At 52.1% G+C, this 19,904-nt stretch overlaps 1 protein-coding gene and 1 non-coding gene across 9 annotated transcripts; both read left to right on the forward strand.

Moving 5' to 3' along the window:
• Positions 1–479: 479 nt before the first annotated feature.
• Positions 480–19,489, forward strand: EIF4G1 (eukaryotic translation initiation factor 4 gamma 1). 8 transcript variants are annotated; one of them, XM_045198736.2, is made up of 34 exons: positions 480–633; positions 1,457–1,513; positions 1,736–1,828; positions 2,123–2,209; positions 2,706–2,726; positions 3,300–3,476; positions 3,734–3,800; positions 4,811–4,923; positions 5,719–5,811; positions 6,016–6,082; positions 6,364–7,179; positions 7,487–7,575; positions 7,660–7,846; positions 7,938–8,071; positions 8,195–8,353; positions 8,509–8,691; positions 8,887–9,084; positions 9,271–9,417; positions 9,621–9,857; positions 10,037–10,141; positions 10,265–10,424; positions 10,631–10,731; positions 11,322–11,424; positions 11,669–11,771; positions 11,955–12,187; positions 12,324–12,442; positions 12,561–12,733; positions 13,040–13,165; positions 13,288–13,369; positions 15,137–15,235; positions 15,322–15,456; positions 15,577–15,658; positions 15,802–15,942; positions 18,876–19,489. In XM_045198736.2, exons 3-34 carry the CDS (start codon positions 1,769–1,771, stop codon positions 19,055–19,057), a joined length of 4,779 nt encoding a protein of 1,592 aa, XP_045054671.2. In that variant the 5' UTR covers positions 480–633; positions 1,457–1,513; positions 1,736–1,768; the 3' UTR covers positions 19,058–19,489. The 8 variants fall into 8 exon arrangements, with proteins under 8 accessions (XP_045054671.2, XP_045054652.2, XP_045054657.2 ...); XM_045198717.2 differs by having other exon boundaries at positions 481–633; positions 3,701–3,800; XM_045198722.2 differs by having other exon boundaries at positions 481–633; positions 3,701–3,800; positions 8,512–8,691.
• On the forward strand, positions 10,474–10,549 carry LOC112309560 (small nucleolar RNA SNORD66). Its single transcript, XR_002975272.1, has one exon. It is a non-coding gene; the product is annotated as a small nucleolar RNA SNORD66 (small nucleolar RNA).
• Positions 19,490–19,904: the final 415 nt, after the last annotated feature.

Below are 19,904 nucleotides of genomic sequence, written 5' to 3' on the forward strand. Positions count from 1 at the left end.
TGAGATTCCTTCTTCCAGCATTCTGAATTTTCCATGATTGATTTTTGACCCTCCTAGAGAGTGGCTGAACTTTGTTAAAGACAAATCATTCATACGAATTTCCTAGTTAGAATGTTGCAATTCTTTTATCATAACATTCAGTTTAATAGGTCTTTCAGTGATCTAACCTACATTATTTTCAAAGGCTGTATATAATTCGTATTTCATTCCGTGTTGTACCATGATATACTTACACAGAACTGAGTTTTTAATTTCAATATTCTCGGCCCCTAGCCAGCACTTGGCCTAGGGGTTAGTATGCACTCAATAAACGCTGGCTCAAAGCATGAATGAACTAAAGAACTGCGGAACACATACTCAGAGCGAGGGGGTAGTCTGTCTGGGAGTTCTAAAGTTCGGGAGGGGACACGGGGGCGGGTAGTGGCTGTCACATGACAAGGCGGGGCAAATCCCATGTGCTCCGCGGCGCCCAGCGCAGCTCCGCCTTTTGCGCCGGTCACGTGGGGGCGCCGGCTGCGCCTGCGGAGAAGCGGTGGCCGCCGAGCGGGATCTGTGCGGGGAGCCGGAAATGGTTGTGGACTACGTCTGTGCGGCTGCGTGGGGCTCGGCCGCGCGGACTGAAGGAGACTGAAGGTAAAGCCGCCATGTCCGGGCCCGACCCGGCCCCCCCACCCCCTCCCCCCGCATCCGCCGCCATCCGGGCCGGGACCGGCCGCCCTGTGCCACCGCCCCGGCGCCCTGGCTCCGCGGCTCAAGCCCGGGCCCCCGCCCGCCAGGGCCCGATCCGCGGCCCACGTGTGCCCGGCCTGGCCCGGCCTGGCTGCTGGGTGGGGGTGGGGAAGCGCGGGGCCAGAATATGTGGTTCCTGCGGCCTGGGAGAGTGCCGCGTTCACCGGCCACGAAGTACCACAGCGGTCTGACCCGAGGAGGCCCGGCGGGTGCAGGCACCGCGGCTCCCGGCCTGCCGTCCCCTCCCCCCTTTGCGGCCCGGCCGCCGGGAAGTGACACGTTGTTCTTTGGCACTGGCCGGCTCTGCGCAGGGAGGGCGCAGGGGAGGGAGGCGGTGGCGGTGGGCAGGGAGGAGCCCCCGGCCCCGCCCGCCCTCCCGGCCGACCCTCGCTTGAAACCGGCTTCTCTTCGGCCGCCGCCCGCCTGGCCTTTTACTTACGGCCCGACTCCCGCCCTTCCTGGCCTCCACTTCTGGGCGGCGGCAGGCTTCGCCTCTGGCCCCGCGCGGGTGCCCCCGTGGCCACCCGCGGCAGGCGTGCCTTGTGTGCCCCTGGGCCAGGCCCGGAACCCGGTGTCCCCAGGTGGGGGGTGGGGACACCGCGGCCGAAGCTGCTGCTAGCTCCGTTTATGATCCGGGAGCCTGGTGCCAGCGAGACCTGGAATTTCCGGTCTGGTTGGTCTTGGGCCCCGCGGAGCCAGGTTGATACCCCTCACCTCCCAACCCCAGGCCCTCGGATGCCCAGAACCTGTAGGCCGCACCGTGGACTTATTCTTAACCGAGGGGGTGAGTGAGGGTGCTGTTTCGGCAGGTCAGGGGGTTGGCTTGTGGTGATGCGGGTTGGCAACGTGTTGGTGGGGATATAAACTGTATCTTTTCTGCTCCTTCACCCTCTTGGTGTCTCCCGGGCTCGGTGTGGGACATAGCCTTTGCCTCAACCCCTTCTCTACTCCATTTGCCTTAAGTTTGGGTCCCTTCCCTTTTCCGAGAGCCACTCTTTCTCAACAGGTGTTGGGGGGACCCTGATGTGGACCAAATGAAATGAACAAAGCTCCACAGCCCACAGGCCCCCCACCCGCCCCATCCCCTGGACTCCCACAGGTAATTAGGGAGGAATTAGAAGAGACCGGTGGGGGTGGGGGGAGACCAGGCAGTGGGGCAGGAACAGGTTCCAACCCTCTGGATTTTCCCACCCCCATCTGTGTCAGGGCAAAGTGCAGTTTCCTGCTGCCAAATTGAGACAGGGCCCCTGGCTCTTCCCAGGGGCTGTCATGGGGAGGGGGTATGTGAACTGCTGAGGCTGTTGCCACAGATCTCTTACCCTTACTTCACCAGCTTGGGTTTCTGCCCCACCCGGGTTTCCCCTCTTGCTGAACTCTGGTCTCCCCCCTTCAGCCAGCGTTTCCCCCGGGGCAGACCGCACCGGTGGTGTTCAGTACGCCACAAGCGACACAAATGAACACGCCTTCTCAGTCCCGCCAGGTGAGGGGCTGTGGGGATGGGAGTAGGGGGCCTGGGTGGGAGCTATGGAAAGCTTAAGCCAGCTTGGGCCTAGGCTGGAAACTCTGGAGGTCCTATATCTGCCCAGTTTCCTGACAGTTGCTCTGTGTTCTTTTATGCGACTCTGCACTTTGCATTGCTGATTACTTATGGCTCCTTGGGGAGTATGTAGTTGGTCGGGGTTGCATTACTAGGGGTCTTGGTGCCATGAGAGTTGGGAGCAGTGTTTTGGGCCCAGCTGCCAATTCCTGCTTTCCTATTTCCTCCTTTTACTGGGAGGCTGCCATTGCTCCATTCCCCTTTCCCTTTTTCTCTTTGGACTATGGTGAGATAAGTACTCCAGCTGGTTCTTGCCTTTCTTTCTTCCCTAAGTTCTTCCTCACTAAGTGGGAGGATTCTTGTCCTACTTTCTTCATTTTTTCTTCCCCTCATCACCTTGGGGATAATTCTTTTCTTTCCTGTCCCCATGTGCTCTCAGGGAGGATTCAGGTCTCTGCAGGTAATATTCCTTTGCTAATCCTGGACCCTCTCCTGGTCTCACTCTTTATCTAGTCAGGGGCTAGACCTAGGGACTGGAGGCTTCAGGGTGGGGACTTATTTGTCATCTGGGGCTTCAGTCTGTGGCTGACTGATGCATGTTAGGGGCTAAATTTTGTAGAACGTGTACTTGGGACCTGGGCGATCTTTGCATGTTAGCAGTTAGTTCCTCTGGACCTTGGGTGGAGCAGTGCATGCTGGGGAGTATGTTGCTAGAAAGGGTGTTACTTAGGCATGATGCATCTGGGTGTTAGGAAGCTTCTGCGCAGGGGTAGCCTGGTGGAGGTGACATGAGTATGCTTGGTTGTGAGGGAGTAAATACACAAGGTACAATGTGTGTACCTCAGTGTGGAGGGAATGTGTGAATACAAGAGGCCACTTAACCATCATTTGGTCAAGTGGGTCTTGAAAGGATTGGTCCCTGTGCTCCAAAGCCCCCAGTACTTCTCTCCAGACTGGAGACATTGCAGAGTGGCCATTTTGCTGTCTACTTCCTCCCCTTCCCAATATCAACTGCCTTCCTCCCTCTTGACAGCACTTCTACCCTAGCCGGGCCCAGCCCCCAAGCAGTGCAGCTTCCCGAGTGCAGAGTGCAGCCCCCGCCCGCCCTGGCCCAGCTGCCCATGTCTACCCTGCTGGATCCCAAGTAATGATGATCCCTTCCCAGATCTCCTACTCAGCCTCCCAGGGGGCCTACTACATCCCTGGACAGGTGAGGCTGGAGGCTTGGGGGCTGGAAGCCACAGAACCTTGTACCCCAACCCTCACCACCCCTACCCTGACCCTCCAGTCCCATCTCTTCTCCAGAGGTGGAACTTCCTTCTGGTCATTGCCTGGAGTTGGCTTGTCCTATCTTGCCCTACATTCTCTTTGTAGTCTGATATGGTACTCAGCTTCTTCAACTCCTTCTCTCCCTTCTTCCTCCCCCTCCACCAGGGGCGTTCCCCATATGTTGTTCCGACACAGCAGTATCCTGTGCAGCCAGGAGCCCCAAGCTTCTATCCGGGTGCAAGCCCTACGGAGTTTGGGACCTACGGTAAGGAGGGGATGGAATCAGGTGAGAGTGAGTCCCAGGGAGCATCTAAGCTTACTAATTCCTAAGACCTTTTCAGTGTTGTCTCTTGGTCTAAAAATGATAGGGTTAGTAGGTGGTAGGGATGTGTGTGGGTGGCGGGCTATTTTATCCTATCCCTGAGAGTGGAGTCCTTCCTCAGGGAATGATTGTGTACCAGTTGGAGGGTCTGTTAGTAATAATGTAATGTGGATTTGGAAGGTTTTTGTAGCTACTATTCATTTATAGTCTAGGAAAGGATTAGACTGTTCTTTATGGCAGTGGTTTCCAAAATTTTTTGATCATCAGGGAAAATTTTGAGCAAGTACCTCCAACACATGTATGTTTTTGTTTGTTTATACATTTGCAGAATTGAAACATATATTTTTAAAAGACAAGTGGAGATTATGGATGAGAGTAAGAAACACATCCCATTTTGGAGACCATTGCTTTAAAGAATTAATTTTTCCTCGTTCTGGGTCTGGTTGATAGTGTGTTTATTTCCTTACCCCTGAGCGAAGAGCTGCAGACTGGAATTAGACTCAAGTTGAGTAGATAGATAGGGTTGGCAAATCTCTTTTTCTCATTCTCAGCCAAAGACTTGATACTGTTTCAGGTTAAGTAGTTGCTGCTCCCTCAGAGTATATGTGTATGTGGTGCCCAGGGAGTGGGGTACATACACAGCATGCTACAAGGTAGAAGAGGAACAGACAGAATCCTGGTGGCTGGTGTGTGGTGGGAAATGAATGCCTGCCTATATGGGGTGTGTGTGCCAGTGTCAGGAATTCTTGTAAACGCAGTTTAGACTGGTTCCCCAGCTTTGATAGACACCTAATTCCCTTGGGGAGGAGGGTGGAGCAGGGCAAGGGGCCGGCTGTGGGTGATGAGTTCTGGGGCAGGGAGGTGCTTGAGCAGGCATTTGTATATGGTTGGGCCCTGACGCTGCCACCATTTTTTCTTTCTGTGTGTCTCCCCCCCCTGCCACCACCCCCAAGCTGGCACCTACTACCCAGCCCAGGGTGTGCAGCAGTTTCCCACTGGCGTGGCCCCCACCCCAGTTTTGATAAACCAGCCACCCCAGATTGCTCCCAAGAGGGAGCGGAAAACGGTGAGTAGCAACAACGGGCTCTAGGACATCTGGAAAAGGGAGAATCAAGGTCAGGTGCATTGTGGGTCAGGGAGCGGGAAGTTAAGGAAGGAGATCTTCAGTTGAAGTGGACAAAGAATGGGGATCTGTGAAGTGCTCAGGTTCTTTGTAAGGTACTAATATTACAGTGTAGGAAAAGCTCATGGGAAGACTGAAGTGCCTAGTGGGGAAATTCCTGAGACCTGGAGGGGTCGGTAAGATCTATGTTTGGTTTTAGGTTTCTGGTGGCTTGCTTTAGAAATGGTTGGTTTTCTGTGGCCCCACCCCCAACCCCAAGTCCTGGAAGCTCTTGAGGCCTCCGCCTCTGCTCAATCCTCAAGCCCTGGGCGTGGTGCCCAGAATAGGGTGCCAGGGCTGGGGAAGCCGCTGAGTCACCCTGGCTCCACCTACTGGATCTGGGCCCTGCCCCCAGAGATCAGGCCGAGTAGCCACAAAGTGAGCCGTATGGGTGCTAGACGGGGGTCCTGGGCCCCAGGGTGTGCAGCCGCAGACTTGAGGACTGTTGGTGGGGCAGGGATGAGGGAGAGAGGGAGGAGCATTGTGATGTACAGAGCTGCTCTGTGAAGTCAAGGGTCTCTTAGGGGTGGGACCAGGGCAGCCGGATGGGTTGACAGTAGAACTCATGGGGTTTCTGACACCCACCCGTCTGCTTCCCAGTCTGGGGGTGGAGGGTTGGCCTGGAGACTTAGGTGTGGGGCAGGGTGGAGAGGTGGGCTCCTCCCGCTTTCCACTCAAACTGTAGCTTTCTTTCCCCAGATCAGAATTCGAGATCCAAACCAAGGAGGGAAGGATATCACAGAGGAAATTATGTCTGGGGCCCGAACCACCTCCACACCCACTCCTCCCCAGGTATTGTCTGCTCTTTGAGTAATGCCATGGCTGGGATGGCTATTCTGCCCTGGACTCCCAAGTTCTTTGGTCTTTTCCTTTAACTAAGGGATTTGTTTCCCTGCTTTCCTGGATTTCTAGGCAGAGCTAAAGTAGAAATGGCTCTAGTAAAGAAGGGTTGTGGGACTCTTCAGGGCAAAGTTGGTAACCCTTTGTGTCCTGCAGACGGGAGTCGGACTGGAGCCTCAAGCTAATGGGGAGACTCCCCAGGTTGCTGTCGTTGTCCGGCCAGGTATGCAAGCACGTGGGACAGAGCTTTTACAGGGAAAAGGAGTGTGGCGATTTAAAATGCCAGAGGTAGGGTGACTTGAGGGTGTCAGGGAAGAATGACTTAGGTTTAAGGTAGTGGGGTTTTGAGCATGGATTGGACTTAGGGTGAAAAGGGAAAAGGTTTAGGTGGGAGAAGATTGGGCGGAGGTGTTAGGTTGGGAATGCTTTGGCTGGGAGGTGGAGGAGGAGGAACAACAGCAGTGAAGGACTTGCCTCTAATTACTCTTCTTTCCTGTGGTGCAGATGACCGGTCACAGGGAGCAATCATTGGGGCCCGGCCGGGGCTGCCTGGCACAGAGCATAGCCCTTCAGAATCCCAGCCTTCCTCGCCTTCTCCGACCCCGTCACCACCTCCAATCTTGGAACCAGGATCTGAGCCTAATCTCGCAGTCCTCTCTATTCCTGGGGACACTATGACAACGGGGATGATGGAAGTGTCTGTAGAAGAATCAACCCCTATGCCCTGTGAAACTGGGGAGCCATATTGCATCTCTCCGGAACCCACTCCCCTCGCTGAACCCATACTGGAAGTAGAAGTGACACTTAGCAAACCAATTCCGGAATCTGAGTTTTCTTCTAGTCCTCTCCAGGTTTCTATCCCCCTGGCATCTCCCAAGGTGGAAATTCTTCCTGAGCCTAATGGCACGGTCCCTCCCGAGGATCTAGAACCAGAATTGGAGTTGAACCCAGAGCTTGCCCCTCTCCCCGCTATTTGTCCCTCTGATTCCCCCACGCCCATTGCTCCAACTGCCCAACCTGAGGAACTGCTCAATGGAGCCCCCTCGCCACCAGCTGTGGACTTAAGCCCAGTCAGTGAGCCAAAGGAGCAGGCCGAAGAGGTTATAACACCAGAGGCTCCCCCTGTCATCCTCTCTGCCACTCCAGCTGTGGCTTTTCCAGCGACTTCACCTGCTCCAGAGGAGGAAATGGAAGACGAGGAGGAGGAGGAGGAAGGAGAAGCTGAGGGTGACAAGGCAGAAGAGGAACTGCTCCCCCCAGAAAGCACCCCTGTTCCAGCTCACCTGTCCCAGAATTTGGAGGCAGCAGCAGCCACCCCAGGTAAGGTGTGGCTGGATGGTGGAGGTGGGTTGGGCCGGGCTGGAGGGTGGGGTTCTCTCTGCTTATTGATGATCTCCCATTTGTGCCTTAATGTCTGGGTCAGAAGCCCTGTAATGGCTTACTTAAGAGTTTAAGTAAGCTAGACTAAGAGCTAGATTAAACTCCTAAATCTTAAGAGCTAGAGTAAGGAATTTTAAGTCTGGAGAGGTTGTGACAGAAAGCAGAAGTGGTACACAGTGGCTGCTCTTCTTCCCAGGGGTTAGGGGCACTTTTTAAGTTATCCCTACTCTGTTTTTTCCCTAAATAGTGGCAGTATCTGTGCCAAAGAGGAGACGGAAAATTAAGGAGCTCAATAAAAAGGAAGCTGTAGGGGACCTTCTAGATGCCTTCAAGGAGGTAAGAAAATGTAGTAGCACAGGGCAGAGTTTGAGTGTGGAATGATGTTTGAGCTGCAACCAAATGGATGCCCTACGGTTACAGGCGAACCCAGGAATACCAGAGGTGGAAAATCAGCCTCCAGTAGGCAACAACCCCGGCCCAGAGCCTGAGGGCAGCAGTGTGCCCTCACGACCTGAGGAAGCAGATGAGACTTGGGACTCAAAAGAAGACAAAATCCACAATGCTGAGAACATTCAACCCGCGGAACAGAAGTATGAATACAAGTCAGGTATGCAGGAGGAAGGGTTGAGAGGGCTGAGCACTCTTGTCAGGGTCCCAAGTGACAATAGTATGGTCAGTTCACCCCATCTTCCCTACAGATCAGTGGAAGCCTCTAAACCTTGAGGAGAAAAAACGTTATGACCGTGAGTTCCTGCTTGGCTTTCAGTTCATCTTTGCCAGTATGCAGAAGCCTGAGGGACTGCCCCATATCAGTGATGTGGTGTTGGATAAGGTTGGTGGGCCTGAGGGCAAGACCGAGTTTGTACTGATGGGTGGCTGGGGAGGGGCCTGAGGTCCTGAAAGAGCAGTCAGTAGTCCTGGCCTGTTCCTGATACTTTTTCTGCCCTCTTCACAGGCCAATAAAACACCACTTCGGCCCCTGGATCCTGCTAGACTTCAGGGCATAAATTGTGGCCCAGACTTCACACCATCCTTTGCCAACCTTGGGCGACCAACCCTTAGCAACCGTGGGCCCCCAAGGGGTGGGCCAGGTGGGGAGCTGCCCAGAGGGCCGGTGAGTGGGACTTGCTAGAGGGGCAGATGGGCCAGGGGAGTTGGGGGGGGGGTGACCCTCTGTGTCTCATGGGAAATGAGAAATCTGCCCTAGAGATGTGTGGTGGTGTCTCAGGTTGTACTCACTACCGTATCTTTTCTTTAACCCATGCTTAGCAGGCTGGTCTGGGACCCAGGCGCTCTCAGCAGGGCCCCCGAAAGGAGCCACGTAAGATCATTGCCACAGTGTTAATGACCGAAGATATAAAACTGAACAAAGCAGAGAAAGCCTGGAAACCCAGCAGCAAGCGGACAGACAAGGACCGGGGGGAAGAGGATGCTGATGGCAGCAAAACCCAGGTACTGGCAGGCCCTGCTTTGGGTCTCCATTCCTTCTCTTCAGGGTCTGCTGAGCCAGCTGTGCCTTTTTGCCTCTGTCCATCCCCATTAGTAGCCTATTCCATCCTCCCTCCTCTCTTCATCCTTCTCGGTGGCCCCTGTTCTTCTGAGAACCTCATTGGGTCCTGTGTCTTCTCTGCTCCCTCTCCCCACCAGGACCTGTTCCGTAGGGTACGTGCCATTCTGAATAAGCTAACACCCCAGATGTTCCAGCAGCTGATGAAGCAGGTGACGCAGCTGGCCATCGACACCGAGGAACGCCTGAAAGGGGTCATTGACCTCATCTTTGAAAAGGCCATTTCAGAACCCAACTTCTCTGTGGCCTATGCCAACATGTGTCGCTGCCTCATGGCGGTGAGTTTCCACTGTTTTCTCAGTCTTGTGGTCTGGCCTCCCACTCAGTAAGTCCATCTTCTTGGTTCTCCTCCAAGAGGAGGCAGAACTGGGGCTAGAGCTCTTCCTGGGTTAGGTAGTTAAAGACTCTGGGAGGGTCTTCCTTGCCCTGGATAATCTGAATGTGACATTTTCTTTGATACACAGCTGAAAGTGCCCACTACAGAGAAGCCAACAGTGACTGTAAACTTTCGAAAACTGTTGTTGAATCGATGTCAGAAGGAGTTTGAAAAAGACAAAGATGATGATGAGGTTTTTGAGAAGAAGCAAAAAGAGATGGATGAAGCTGCCACGGTGAGAGAAAACCCACCAACTCTGCTGCTCATCCAGATGCTACTTAGCTGTAGAATTGGGCGTGGGGATTGGTGACGGGGGTTTCTCTGCCTAAGGACGTGAGTGCTTGTTGCTGGGTATAGAAATCCAGATAGTGGAGGGAGAGGGTTTTAGCCGTGGGACTGGGTTTCTTTTTGATGTGTTCCCTGTCCCATGACTGCCAGGCAGAAGAACGGGGACGCTTGAAGGAAGAGCTGGAAGAGGCTCGAGACATAGCCCGGCGGCGCTCTTTAGGGAATATCAAGTTCATTGGGGAGTTGTTTAAGCTGAAGATGTTAACAGAGGCAATAATGCACGATTGCGTAGTTAAGCTACTTAAGAATCATGATGAAGAGTCCCTTGAATGTCTGTGCCGTCTGCTCACCACCATTGGCAAAGATCTGGACTTTGAAAAAGCCAAGGTAGGGGTCCTGGGAAGTGGAAGGGGACAGGCTGAAGTAGGTGGGGCCTGTTGTCCACTGACAAGCTCCATGTTGGGCTGTCGAGTCTGGGCCACTGAACCATAGTGTCAGAGCTGAGGGCTTGCAGCAGGAGGAGAGAAGTCAGAAGTTCCTGGCCTAATCCTTTTGCTTCTCCCTAGCCCCGAATGGATCAGTATTTCAACCAGATGGAAAAAATAATTAAGGAAAAGAAGACTTCTTCCCGAATCCGCTTTATGCTGCAAGATGTGCTGGATCTGCGACGGGTGTGTGTCGCCCCCTTCCCCTGCTAGTCGACTGCCTATGACTCCACAGTCCCCAGTTCCCGACATTACTTTGTCTGGCCTCTTTGGTGTAATTATCTTGTGATTGGCTTCATGTTCCCACAGAGCAATTGGGTGCCACGCCGAGGGGATCAAGGTCCCAAGACCATTGACCAGATCCACAAGGAGGCGGAGATGGAGGAGCATCGAGAGCACATAAAAGTGCAGCAGCTAATGGCCAAGGGCAGCGACAAACGTCGGGGTGGCCCTCCAGGCCCACCTATCAGTGAGTTTGAGGCTAGAATTGAGGAGGGGACAGTGCGAGGGATTGTGCTTTCCACTGATGACTTCTTGTTAGTGCCACGTGTCTGGGCCACTGAGACCCCATGATGGAACTGAGGACCTGAGGAAGCGAGGCTGGAGCCAGCCCAAGGGGACAGGGCTGTTAGGCCTTGCTTATTATTTTAATATCCTCTCTTTTTTTGGTCCCAGGCCGTGGTCTTCCACTTGTAGATGATGGTGGCTGGAACACAGTCCCCATCAGCAAGGGCAGCCGCCCTATTGACACCTCACGACTCACCAAGATCACAAAGGTAGGGGTGTGTATATTAGAGGGGGTGATGTTAGTAATAGAAGGGTAAAGAGGGATCAAATTTGGCATTAAACACAGTTTGGGTCTTAGCCCCCTCATTCTCCGACAGCTGAAATTTTCCTCTTAGACTAACTGGTTAGATTACTGGAGACAGGCCACCAGTCCTAGGGTGTGCGATCCCAGTGGTGTGGGCCACTCTGGTCAGCAAACCGACGCGCACACAAAATTAGATCCGTTCTCTGTTTTGTAATCCCCCTGGCTAAGAATGGTTTTTACATTTTTTTAGTGGCTGAAAAAAGTGAATGCTGTTATGTGATGTGAAATTACATAAAGTTTAAGTTTTGGTGTCCTTAGTTTTATTGCAGCTCCACTACACTCATTCCTTTTATCCTTTGTTACTGCTTTTGTATGATAGCGGCAGTGTTGAGTAGTTGAAATAGAAACTGTGGCTGCAAAGCCTAAAATACTTACTGTCTGGCCCTTTACAGGAAAAGTGTGCTTCGCCTCTGGTCTAGGCTGTTCGTGGCTGTGTGTGGCTGGGGGCTTTGGCCAGATCAGACCCATGACTCTCCACTCCCTTTCCTTCCTCAGCCTGGCTCCATTGATTCTAACAACCAGCTCTTCGCACCTGGAGGGCGATTGAGCTGGGGCAAGGGCAGCAGTGGAGGCTCAGGAGCCAAGCCCTCTGATGCAGGTATGGATGCCGCTGTAAAGAGCTGGGTGGTTATCAGTGGCCTCTCTTGAAGGCAGAGCCTCGTCTGTGGGGGGGGGGGGGGCTTTCAGTATAGAATGGTTAGGTGATACAGGAGCCATGTACTACTTGGTGGGACTAGGGACTGAACTGCTTTAGTGTTGGGACTAGAGCCAAGTGTCCTAAACTCGGGTAGGTGGTAGGATGTAAGAAAACAGATGTTAGTACTCAGTTTTTGCCTTCTCAGCATCAGAAGCTGTTCGTCCAGCTACTAGTACGTTGAATCGCTTCTCAGCCCTTCAACAAGCAGCACCTACAGAAAGCACAGAAAACAGACGTGTGGCTCAGAGGTGAGGTTTCCTAGGTGTCTTCGTTTTCCACAAATACCTGCAATGATCAGAGTCTCTGGCTGAGATTGGGACATACACCTGATGCCAAGAACAAGGCCTGATGGTTGCTTAGCATGTTGCGTAGCTAAAGAAGAGAGTGCCTGGGCAGCACAGGTGAGAGACCATGAGCCTGTCTTTCTTCAGGAGTAGCTTGAGCCGGGAACGAGGTGAGAAAGCTGGGGACCGAGGAGACCGCCTAGAGCGGAGTGAACGGGGAGGTGATCGTGGCGACCGGCTTGATCGATCTCGGACACCTGCCACCAAGCGCAGCTTCAGCAAGGAAGTGGAGGAGCGGAGTAGAGAGCGCCCCTCCCAGCCTGAGGGGCTGCGTAAGGCAGCCAGCCTGTCTGAGGATCGGGACCGCGGGCGGGATGCTGGTAAGGGGTTGAGAGAGGAAGGGAAGGGAATGGTGTGGCCTGGTTTGGGACTAGCCAGTCCCTAGTCTTCAGAACTCCAGATGTTCCCCGGAAAGACTGGAACTAAAGAGTTTGTGATTTGTTTTGTCCCCCTCAGTGAAGCGAGAAGCCACCCTGCCTCCCATGAGTCCCCCAAAGGCTGCACTATCGGAGGAGGAGCTAGAGAAGAAATCCAAGGCCATCATTGAGGAATACCTCCATCTCAATGACATGAAGGTTGGTGGTGGGAGGGTCTGAGTGACGGCAGAGAGGGCGGGGCTGCGCCGACAGCCGTGCAGCGTAGGGTCCGGGCCAGACACTGACTGCTCTCCTCCTGTACCTGTGCCTCCTGCAGGAGGCAGTGCAGTGTGTGCAGGAGCTGGCCTCGCCCTGCCTGCTTTTCATCTTTGTGCGGCATGGCATCGAGTCCACACTGGAGCGCAGTGCCATTGCTCGTGAACATATGGGACGGTTGCTGCACCAGCTGCTCTCTACCGGGCACCTCTCCACTGCACAGTACTACCAAGGGTATGACCGACTTCTGTGACCCTCCCACTTTACACACACACACATTTCCTTACTCTGTAGGACCTGTGGACCTTGGGGAAGAATGTAGGCTCCTCAGCTATCCTGGTCAGCATTATTTTTGGCAGGGATGGGGGTGGTGAGCCATCTAAGGACACGAAAGTGTCTTTAGCTTGAGATAATTGCCCATGTTGAGGAAATGTTCCTGATGGGCTCCTCAGCTGGTCCTTTTAGTCATGCCTAGTTGCCCCAGACGGAGGCTGAGCCTCCTGTTTCCTCGAATGCCTTGACTTTGAATTCCTTTTGCAGGCTGTATGAAATCCTGGAATTGGCTGAAGACATGGAAATTGACATCCCCCACGTGTGGCTCTACCTGGCAGAACTAGTAACGCCAATTTTGCAGGATGGTGGAGTACCCATGGGGGAGCTGTTCAGGTGAGTTCCCTTTGGTAGAATTCAGGAGAGAGAAAGAAAGCGGGGAGGGGAGGGGGGGGTGGCAGGTTAAGATGTCTAGGTTTAGGGCTTTGGAGGCTGTCAACACTGGAGTTTTCTTACAGGGAGGTTACAAAACCCCTGAGGCCCCTGGGCAAAGCTGTTTCCCTGTTGCTGGAGATCCTGAGGCTCCTATGCAAAAGCATGGTGAGTGAGAACCTTTTGGGGGTAACGTGTTTAGGATTTCGCTTTCCACTGTGTGTTTTGTCTACTTGCTTCCACTGTGTGTTTTGTCTACTTGTGGTGACACAAGCCTCGTGGTCCTTTGGCGGGGTGGAGTTAATGGGGACGCGTGGTAGTGCCTGTGTTAGCATCTGAGAGAGGCCGGCACTCCCTCAGACCAGTTCCTTTTATGAGTTCTGGCCAGTGCTGGAGAATGGGAATCTAGGACCCTGACCCTTGATTGATTGGTTGATTTGTTCATTCATTCAACTAATGCTTTAAAAAAAACAAACAAACCATTTTCTACGTATTAGGCATTGGTAGTAAATACAGCAAGTGAATAAAATAGGAAACAAGAAGGAAGAGGAAAAAATAAGAATGACAGCTTAACACAACAGTGAAGTAAAGTGTGAAATAAAGTGGTTGAATTTGAGGATTTTAAGTATGGTGAGGTTGCAAAGGAGTGTCTGTTTGACAATTTCGTGACAGCATGCTTCCCTGGAAGGGTGCTGAAACTGCCTGGTGAAAGTTAATTGGTGACTAGCAGGTGGAAAGATGGGAGAGGCAAGCTGGATGTGGTGCTTAGAGGTAGTGAGAAGTTCGGAAGTGCAGTTTCAGAAGAGTTCAGCTACCTGGGACCCAGAGGAGTGAGACTTCATACTAATCCCTTTATTTATTTTTAAAATTTTATTTATTTAGTTTTAGGGAGGGGGGAGGGAGGGAGAAAGAGGGAGAGAAACATTGATGTATGAGAGCAACATCAATTGGTTGCCTCTCATACCCTCAACTAGGGGCCTGGCCTGGAACCCAGGGATGTGCCCTGACTGGGAATCAAATCAGCAACCTTTCAGTTCACAGGCCAGTGCTCATTCTACTCAGCCACACCAGCCAGGGGAAATATTAATTAGGTAAAAATGTGTACCAGGGTAATTTGTTTGAAGAAGAAAAAGAAAAAGTGTATTGAATTACTTAAGTATTTTCATTGACTCTAAGATGCCATAGGTTTATAGGACATTTATGCTCTGTTAAGAAAGAAAGAGACTTACGATCATGTTTTTAAAATGCAATATATCAACTGAGACAACTGCATTTTCATGGTGTTAAAATGGACATCTTTAAAATCCCTGAACTACAGTAATCTTGTTAAGGGTTGATGTCATCATTTTACGTACCTGTTATAAAAGTCACGCCTTCAGAATCTCTTGCCTTTTACATAAAATGGGCTCCCCCTGCTGTTTATGTGAAGATTCTGGTTTGCATTGGGGGGAGGGGGATGTGTATGCTTCTAAAATTTCCTGGACTTGGGAATCAAATAAACATACTTGTTAATTGTCCTCTCCCATAAATATTTGTTATTTGGAGTAATGAAAAACTAAGCTATTATAGAAAAAATGTAGGTGAGTGTGGAAGGCTGGGGTGAGATATTTATTTGGATTTGGTTGTTTACCTTTTGTGGTCCAATAGTTCTTTGAAAATTCCATGACAGGTAATTGACATTTTTCCTGGAGGCTCTTAGGACAGCTCCACAACCTTCAGCCTCCGTGGATGAGTTCTTGTGTCTGTGACTGATGTCTGTGCCCGGTATGAGACAATGAGCATGAAGGGACTATATCTATTTGGCACCTCTACAGCATCCTGAGCCTATAACAGGCACCTAGTAGCCTTTCAGTAAATATCTGATGCGTGCCATTTGTAGTGTTGTTAAATTATTGGGGAGACAGAGGGTTGCTGAATTGGTCTTGCATGTTCCAGGGTCCCAAAAAGGTGGGGGCGCTGTGGCGAGAGGCTGGACTCAGTTGGAAAGAATTTCTACCAGAAGGCCAGGATGTTGGTGCATTCGTCACTGACCAGGTTTGTGCTGGAGTTAGGTTAACTCCATTTGGGGCTGGCATGCTGTGTTTACCTACCTCTTGACCTGTGCGCCGATTTGGTTGCAGAAAGTGGAGTATACCCTGGTAGAGGAATCAGAAGCCCCTGGCCAGAGGTTGCTCTCCCCTGAGGAGCTGAGCAGACAGCTGGAGAGGCTGCTCAAGGAGGGCAGCAATAACCAGCAGGTGTTTGACTGGATAGAGGTATGTTTCTCTTGATATTGGGAGAGCAGGATAAAGGAGAAGTCACTCTTGGTGTGGTGAGGGGCAGGGCACAAAACCCTTTGAGTTTATGGGCCATGTGTTTCTCTTTCTCCCGCATAGGCCAACCTGTCTGAACAGCAGGTAGCATCCAACACATTAGTTCGAGCCCTCATGAAAAGTGTCTGCTATTCTGCAATTATCTGTAAGAGGAGCCAGGGAGATGGTGGGGCAAGGGTGGGCCCAATAGACAAATGGAGGGAGGGAGGGAGGATTTGGTCATTGCCTCCTAGTTCTGAACCAGGATGATGGTGCATTATCCCACTTACCCTTGTCTTCTTCCTGTAGTTGAGACTCCCCTCCGAGTGGATGTTGAGGTGCTGAAAGCGCGAGCGAAACTGCTACAGAAATACCTATGTGACGAGCAGAAGGAGCTGCAGGCACTCTATGCCCTCCAGGCCCTTGTAGTGACCTTAGAACAGCCCCCCCGTAAGAGCCAGGCTGCAGGGTTGGGGGTGGGGTGGAAGAACTTCCAGATAGTGGGGACAGTCTTGGAAAGGGTCTCAACCCAAAAAAGGTGGGTGGTCATTGGAGAGCAAATGCTCTGATGGTTGATGCCTTCCCCCTACAGTGTTTGTTTCCTTGCCTACATATGGGAGGAATTAGACTCGGCCTTGAAGGGCGGCTACCTGTTTTGGGCTTAGCCGACTGTTAGATGCCAGGAGTGCAGAGCTGATAAATGATGTTTCTCTCTGCATGAGACTGGGCTGGGGTGCTTTTCTTGCTGCATTTAATCCTCACAACTATTGTTTAGAGTAGATGGTGTTATCCTCTTCTGTATTTTGGGAGACTGAGGGCTAATATGCCTGAGGTTATGCATTCTGCAAACAGGTATGTCTTGGAGCCCTGGGATGTTAGCAGAGAGTAAGACCAGCACAGTCCCCATGCTGGCCTGTGGTCTGTCACAGACGACGAGTGTGGGGAGATGAGTCCTGCAGAGTGCTCTCTGGGGGAGTGCGCCTTGTCTAAGGGGTCATGAGTGGGAATTGACAGATGGGAGGGGGAGACTTAGGACGAAGGAGCTGTGTATAGAGGAAGGCTGTGAGGTAGGGAGAACTGGACACAGGGTAAAAAAAGCACTGTTGAAGGAAGACCATTGAGGGAGAGCACGGTAACCAGTCATGTGAGGCAAAATGGGGCTGGGGAGAGAGGCGAGGGTCTGGTCACACAGGGCTGTGTAAGCCATGGGATGGATTTGGGGCTTTAGCCTAAGGACAGGGAGAGGCTCTGGTGGGATTTTAAACAAGGAATTAAAAAATTCTAATGCAGTTTTTAAATCATCCTGGTCATTTGGGGAAGAGTGGTTGGTTTGGAGTAGGGGTGAATGCGGTAGAGTCAGCTGACCAGGAGTGTGTCGACAGTGGCCCAGCCTGGCAGGTGGCAGTGAAGACGGGAGGGGAGTGGGCAGATGCAAGACATGGGCTTGAGGAGAGGATGATGAAAGATCTGAAGTCCTATGATTCCCAGGGTGGTTTTTAGTAGGTGAGGTGACAGTGTGGTTCCATCCACTAGATCAAATTGGATTTGGTCGTGTTGAGTTTGTGGTTCGTGGAGGGCCAAGGACGAACCCCCAATATCTCTGGTCATTCCCTTGGTCTGATCAGAGATGTTGGCAGCCTGCTAGGTATCTGACCTCATTTGGAGAATGAACTTACTTGGAGGGCTGGAGGTCCACCTGCGAGTTGCTAGCACAGGGCCAAGACATGTGCAGATCACAGGGAGGTACGGGATTGCCCGAGGGAGAATGATGAGGGTCTGAGTAGAACCTTGAGGTGAAGGACCTACAGCAGGGGTGTCAGACTCATTTTCATCGGGACCACATCAACCTCACAGTGGCCTTCAAAGGGCCGAATGTAATTTTAGGACTGTATAAATGTAACTACTCCTTAACAGTTAAGTGAGAGCTCAGTGCTGCCACCGGGTAGAGACAAGGTGCCGGGCCGGATAAAAACAAGATGGAGGGCCGGATTCAGCCCTCGGGCCTTGTGTTTGCCACCTGTGCTACAGGTATGGACCAAAGGACAGGGCTCTGTGAGCAAAGCACAGTAGTTTTAGGAAAGGGAAAAGTCTAAGCATTGCTAGATGTTGCATGAGAGCTCCATGGGAGGAGACCTGAAAATTAAAGGCTAGTATAAAAACATGGAGGCCACCCTGGCAGAAACATTATTTGGTCAACAGGGGGCCAGGATCTTGATTAGAAAGGACTGAATAATACTTGCCAGAGACAAAAAAAAGAACCCCCCTCCCCCCTGCAAATGTAGACAAAAATCTCTGAATTAAATCTACAGTCAAAAGACAACTTTTTGTTTGGTTATAGGAGATAGTGGTTGTAAAGGAGGCCTTTGGTGTTGAGGTGGGAGACACTTGGGTGTGCAGATACAGGGCAGAGTGGATCATTGATTGTGCAGGGTCCCCAGAGTGGGTGTGCATAGCATTTGGAGGATGGGTTTGGGATAAATGATGTGCTCCTGCCTTTGATGTGGGGTGGGGGTGGGAAGCTGTCCACAGGCAAGGGGTTGTAGATTGGGGGGTGTGGGCACCCCTAGGAACATTCTGGCTTGTAGCTTCTCCTAGGTGGCTCAGAGTTTCACAAATGGATAGGGCTCTAGATCCTATACTTTATTCATTTTTTACTCAGAATAAGCATATTCAATACTCAGCGTCCATTTGCTTTTAGGAATGTAAAGTTTGCTTTGGAAATGCAGCACAGCGTGGGGAAGGAAGTAGGTTGTGTTCAGGGTTAGAGGACAATTGCTTGGGAAGGCCAAGGGGGAAGAGAGGGTCAGAGCTAGGGGTGCTTGAGTTGAGCAGAAAGGAATCCACTAGGAAGGTGACAAGAGAAAGGATGTTCCTGGCAAAAGCTGTAGCACAGGTAAAAGTGTCAAGGCCAGAGAGGCTGTGTGTGTTAAGGAGATAGATGGAAAGTAAGAAGAAATTGGGATCGAGAATTTGTCAGGATCTGTAGTGGGGGGCCAGTGGATGTGCCAGGTTATACTTTCGACTTGTGAGTGGTACATCTGGGACTTGTGTGATGCCCCAATTGAGGAGTACAAATTTTACATAAGTTCTCCCCATTAAGTATATTGTCAGTGAGGAAACTGGAAGTTGCTGGGGTGTGTGAGTCTAGGCAGGTTTGTATGGTTTGGCCAAGTGACTCCTTCCTGCCCACCAGTCTCTTAGGTTGTGAGATTAGCATCTTGTCAGAGACTTAGTGACACTGAAATGGTCAAACAAGGTGTCTGGATGGTGGGTCAGGGGCCTTGTTTTAACAGTGCAGTATAGGAGGGATCCCCGGGGCGGGGCGGATAGGATGGGGTGGCTGTGGGCGGCACACCTCTTAACTCTGTCCTGCCTGCTTGCAGACCTGCTTGGGATGTTCTTCGATGCGCTATACGATGAGGATGTGGTGAAGGAGGACGCTTTCTACAGCTGGGAGAGTAGCAAGGACCCCACTGAGCAGCAGGGCAAGGGCGTGGCCCTTAAATCTGTCACAGGCTTCTTCAAGTGGCTTCGCCAGGAGGAGGAGGAGTCCGACCACAACTGAGGGCGGGCGGGCGGGGGACTTGGAACCCCGTGGACACTCGGTTGGCCCAGCCAGCCGCCCGGACTGCAGGGGGTTCAGCGGCGGCGGCGGCGGTGGCGGCAGTGGGTGCCTGTAGTGCGATTGTCAGAGCTAATAAAGTGGCTGAAGAGGCAGGATGGCTTGGGCCCCCTCCAGGATGCTGCCAGGTGTCCCTTCCTCCCCCTGGGGCACAGAGATATATTATATATAAAGTCTTGAAATTTGGTGTGTCTTGGGGGGGGCACCACTGCCTGCCCCTGGGGTCCTTTTTTATTTTCCGAAAAATCACTCTTGGGACTGCCGTCCTCGCTGCTGGGGGCATATGCCCCAGCCCCTGCACCACCCCTGCTGCTGCCTGGGCAGGGGGAAGGGGGGGCACGGTGCCTGTAATTATTAAACATGAATTCAATTAAATTTACTGCCTCTCTGCTTTGTGGCCTTCTCTGGAGAAGGTATGCATCGGTAGGCAGCCTCATTCAAAGCTCGCACCAGTCTTGCTGCTCGCATCCCAGTCCATGATTGTGGGAGCTGGGAGTCACTTGTAGGGTTCGGTTCTCAAAGTGGACGGCGGTTGGGTGTCCTGTTGATTAGGAGGGGGCAGATACAAATAGGTGTGGGGTGCTTTAGGGTTTGGCTGGTTCCTCATATCAGAATGTGATCGAAACCTGCTTTCATGGAGAACGTCCTGAGACAGTTGGGAAGTCCTTTACGATTACAAGGTCTCATCTATGAAATGGGGTTGGGTTCAAAGAGGTCTTTTGCCCCATACCGTGTTACTGGCAACTTGGGCCCAGCGAGTGCCCGCCTATTGTCTCCCCTTCTCCCTTTC

Source organism: Desmodus rotundus, chromosome 2 (genome assembly GCF_022682495.2).
Source record: "Desmodus rotundus isolate HL8 chromosome 2, HLdesRot8A.1, whole genome shotgun sequence".
Lineage (NCBI taxonomy): Eukaryota > Metazoa > Chordata > Mammalia > Chiroptera > Phyllostomidae > Desmodus > Desmodus rotundus.

Bases quoted from the DNA above. Each gene is read 5' to 3' on its own strand.
- EIF4G1 (XM_045198717.2), top strand. From the start codon at position 1,769: ATGAACAAAGCTCCACAGCCCACAGGCCCCCCACCCGCCCCATCCCCT. The intron at 7,180-7,486 runs GTAAGGTGTGGC...TTCCCTAAATAG, and splicing joins GGCAGCAGCAGCCACCCCAG to TGGCAGTATCTGTGCCAAAG. The intron at 10,142-10,264 runs GTGTGTGTCGCC...ATGTTCCCACAG, and splicing joins ATGTGCTGGATCTGCGACGG to AGCAATTGGGTGCCACGCCG.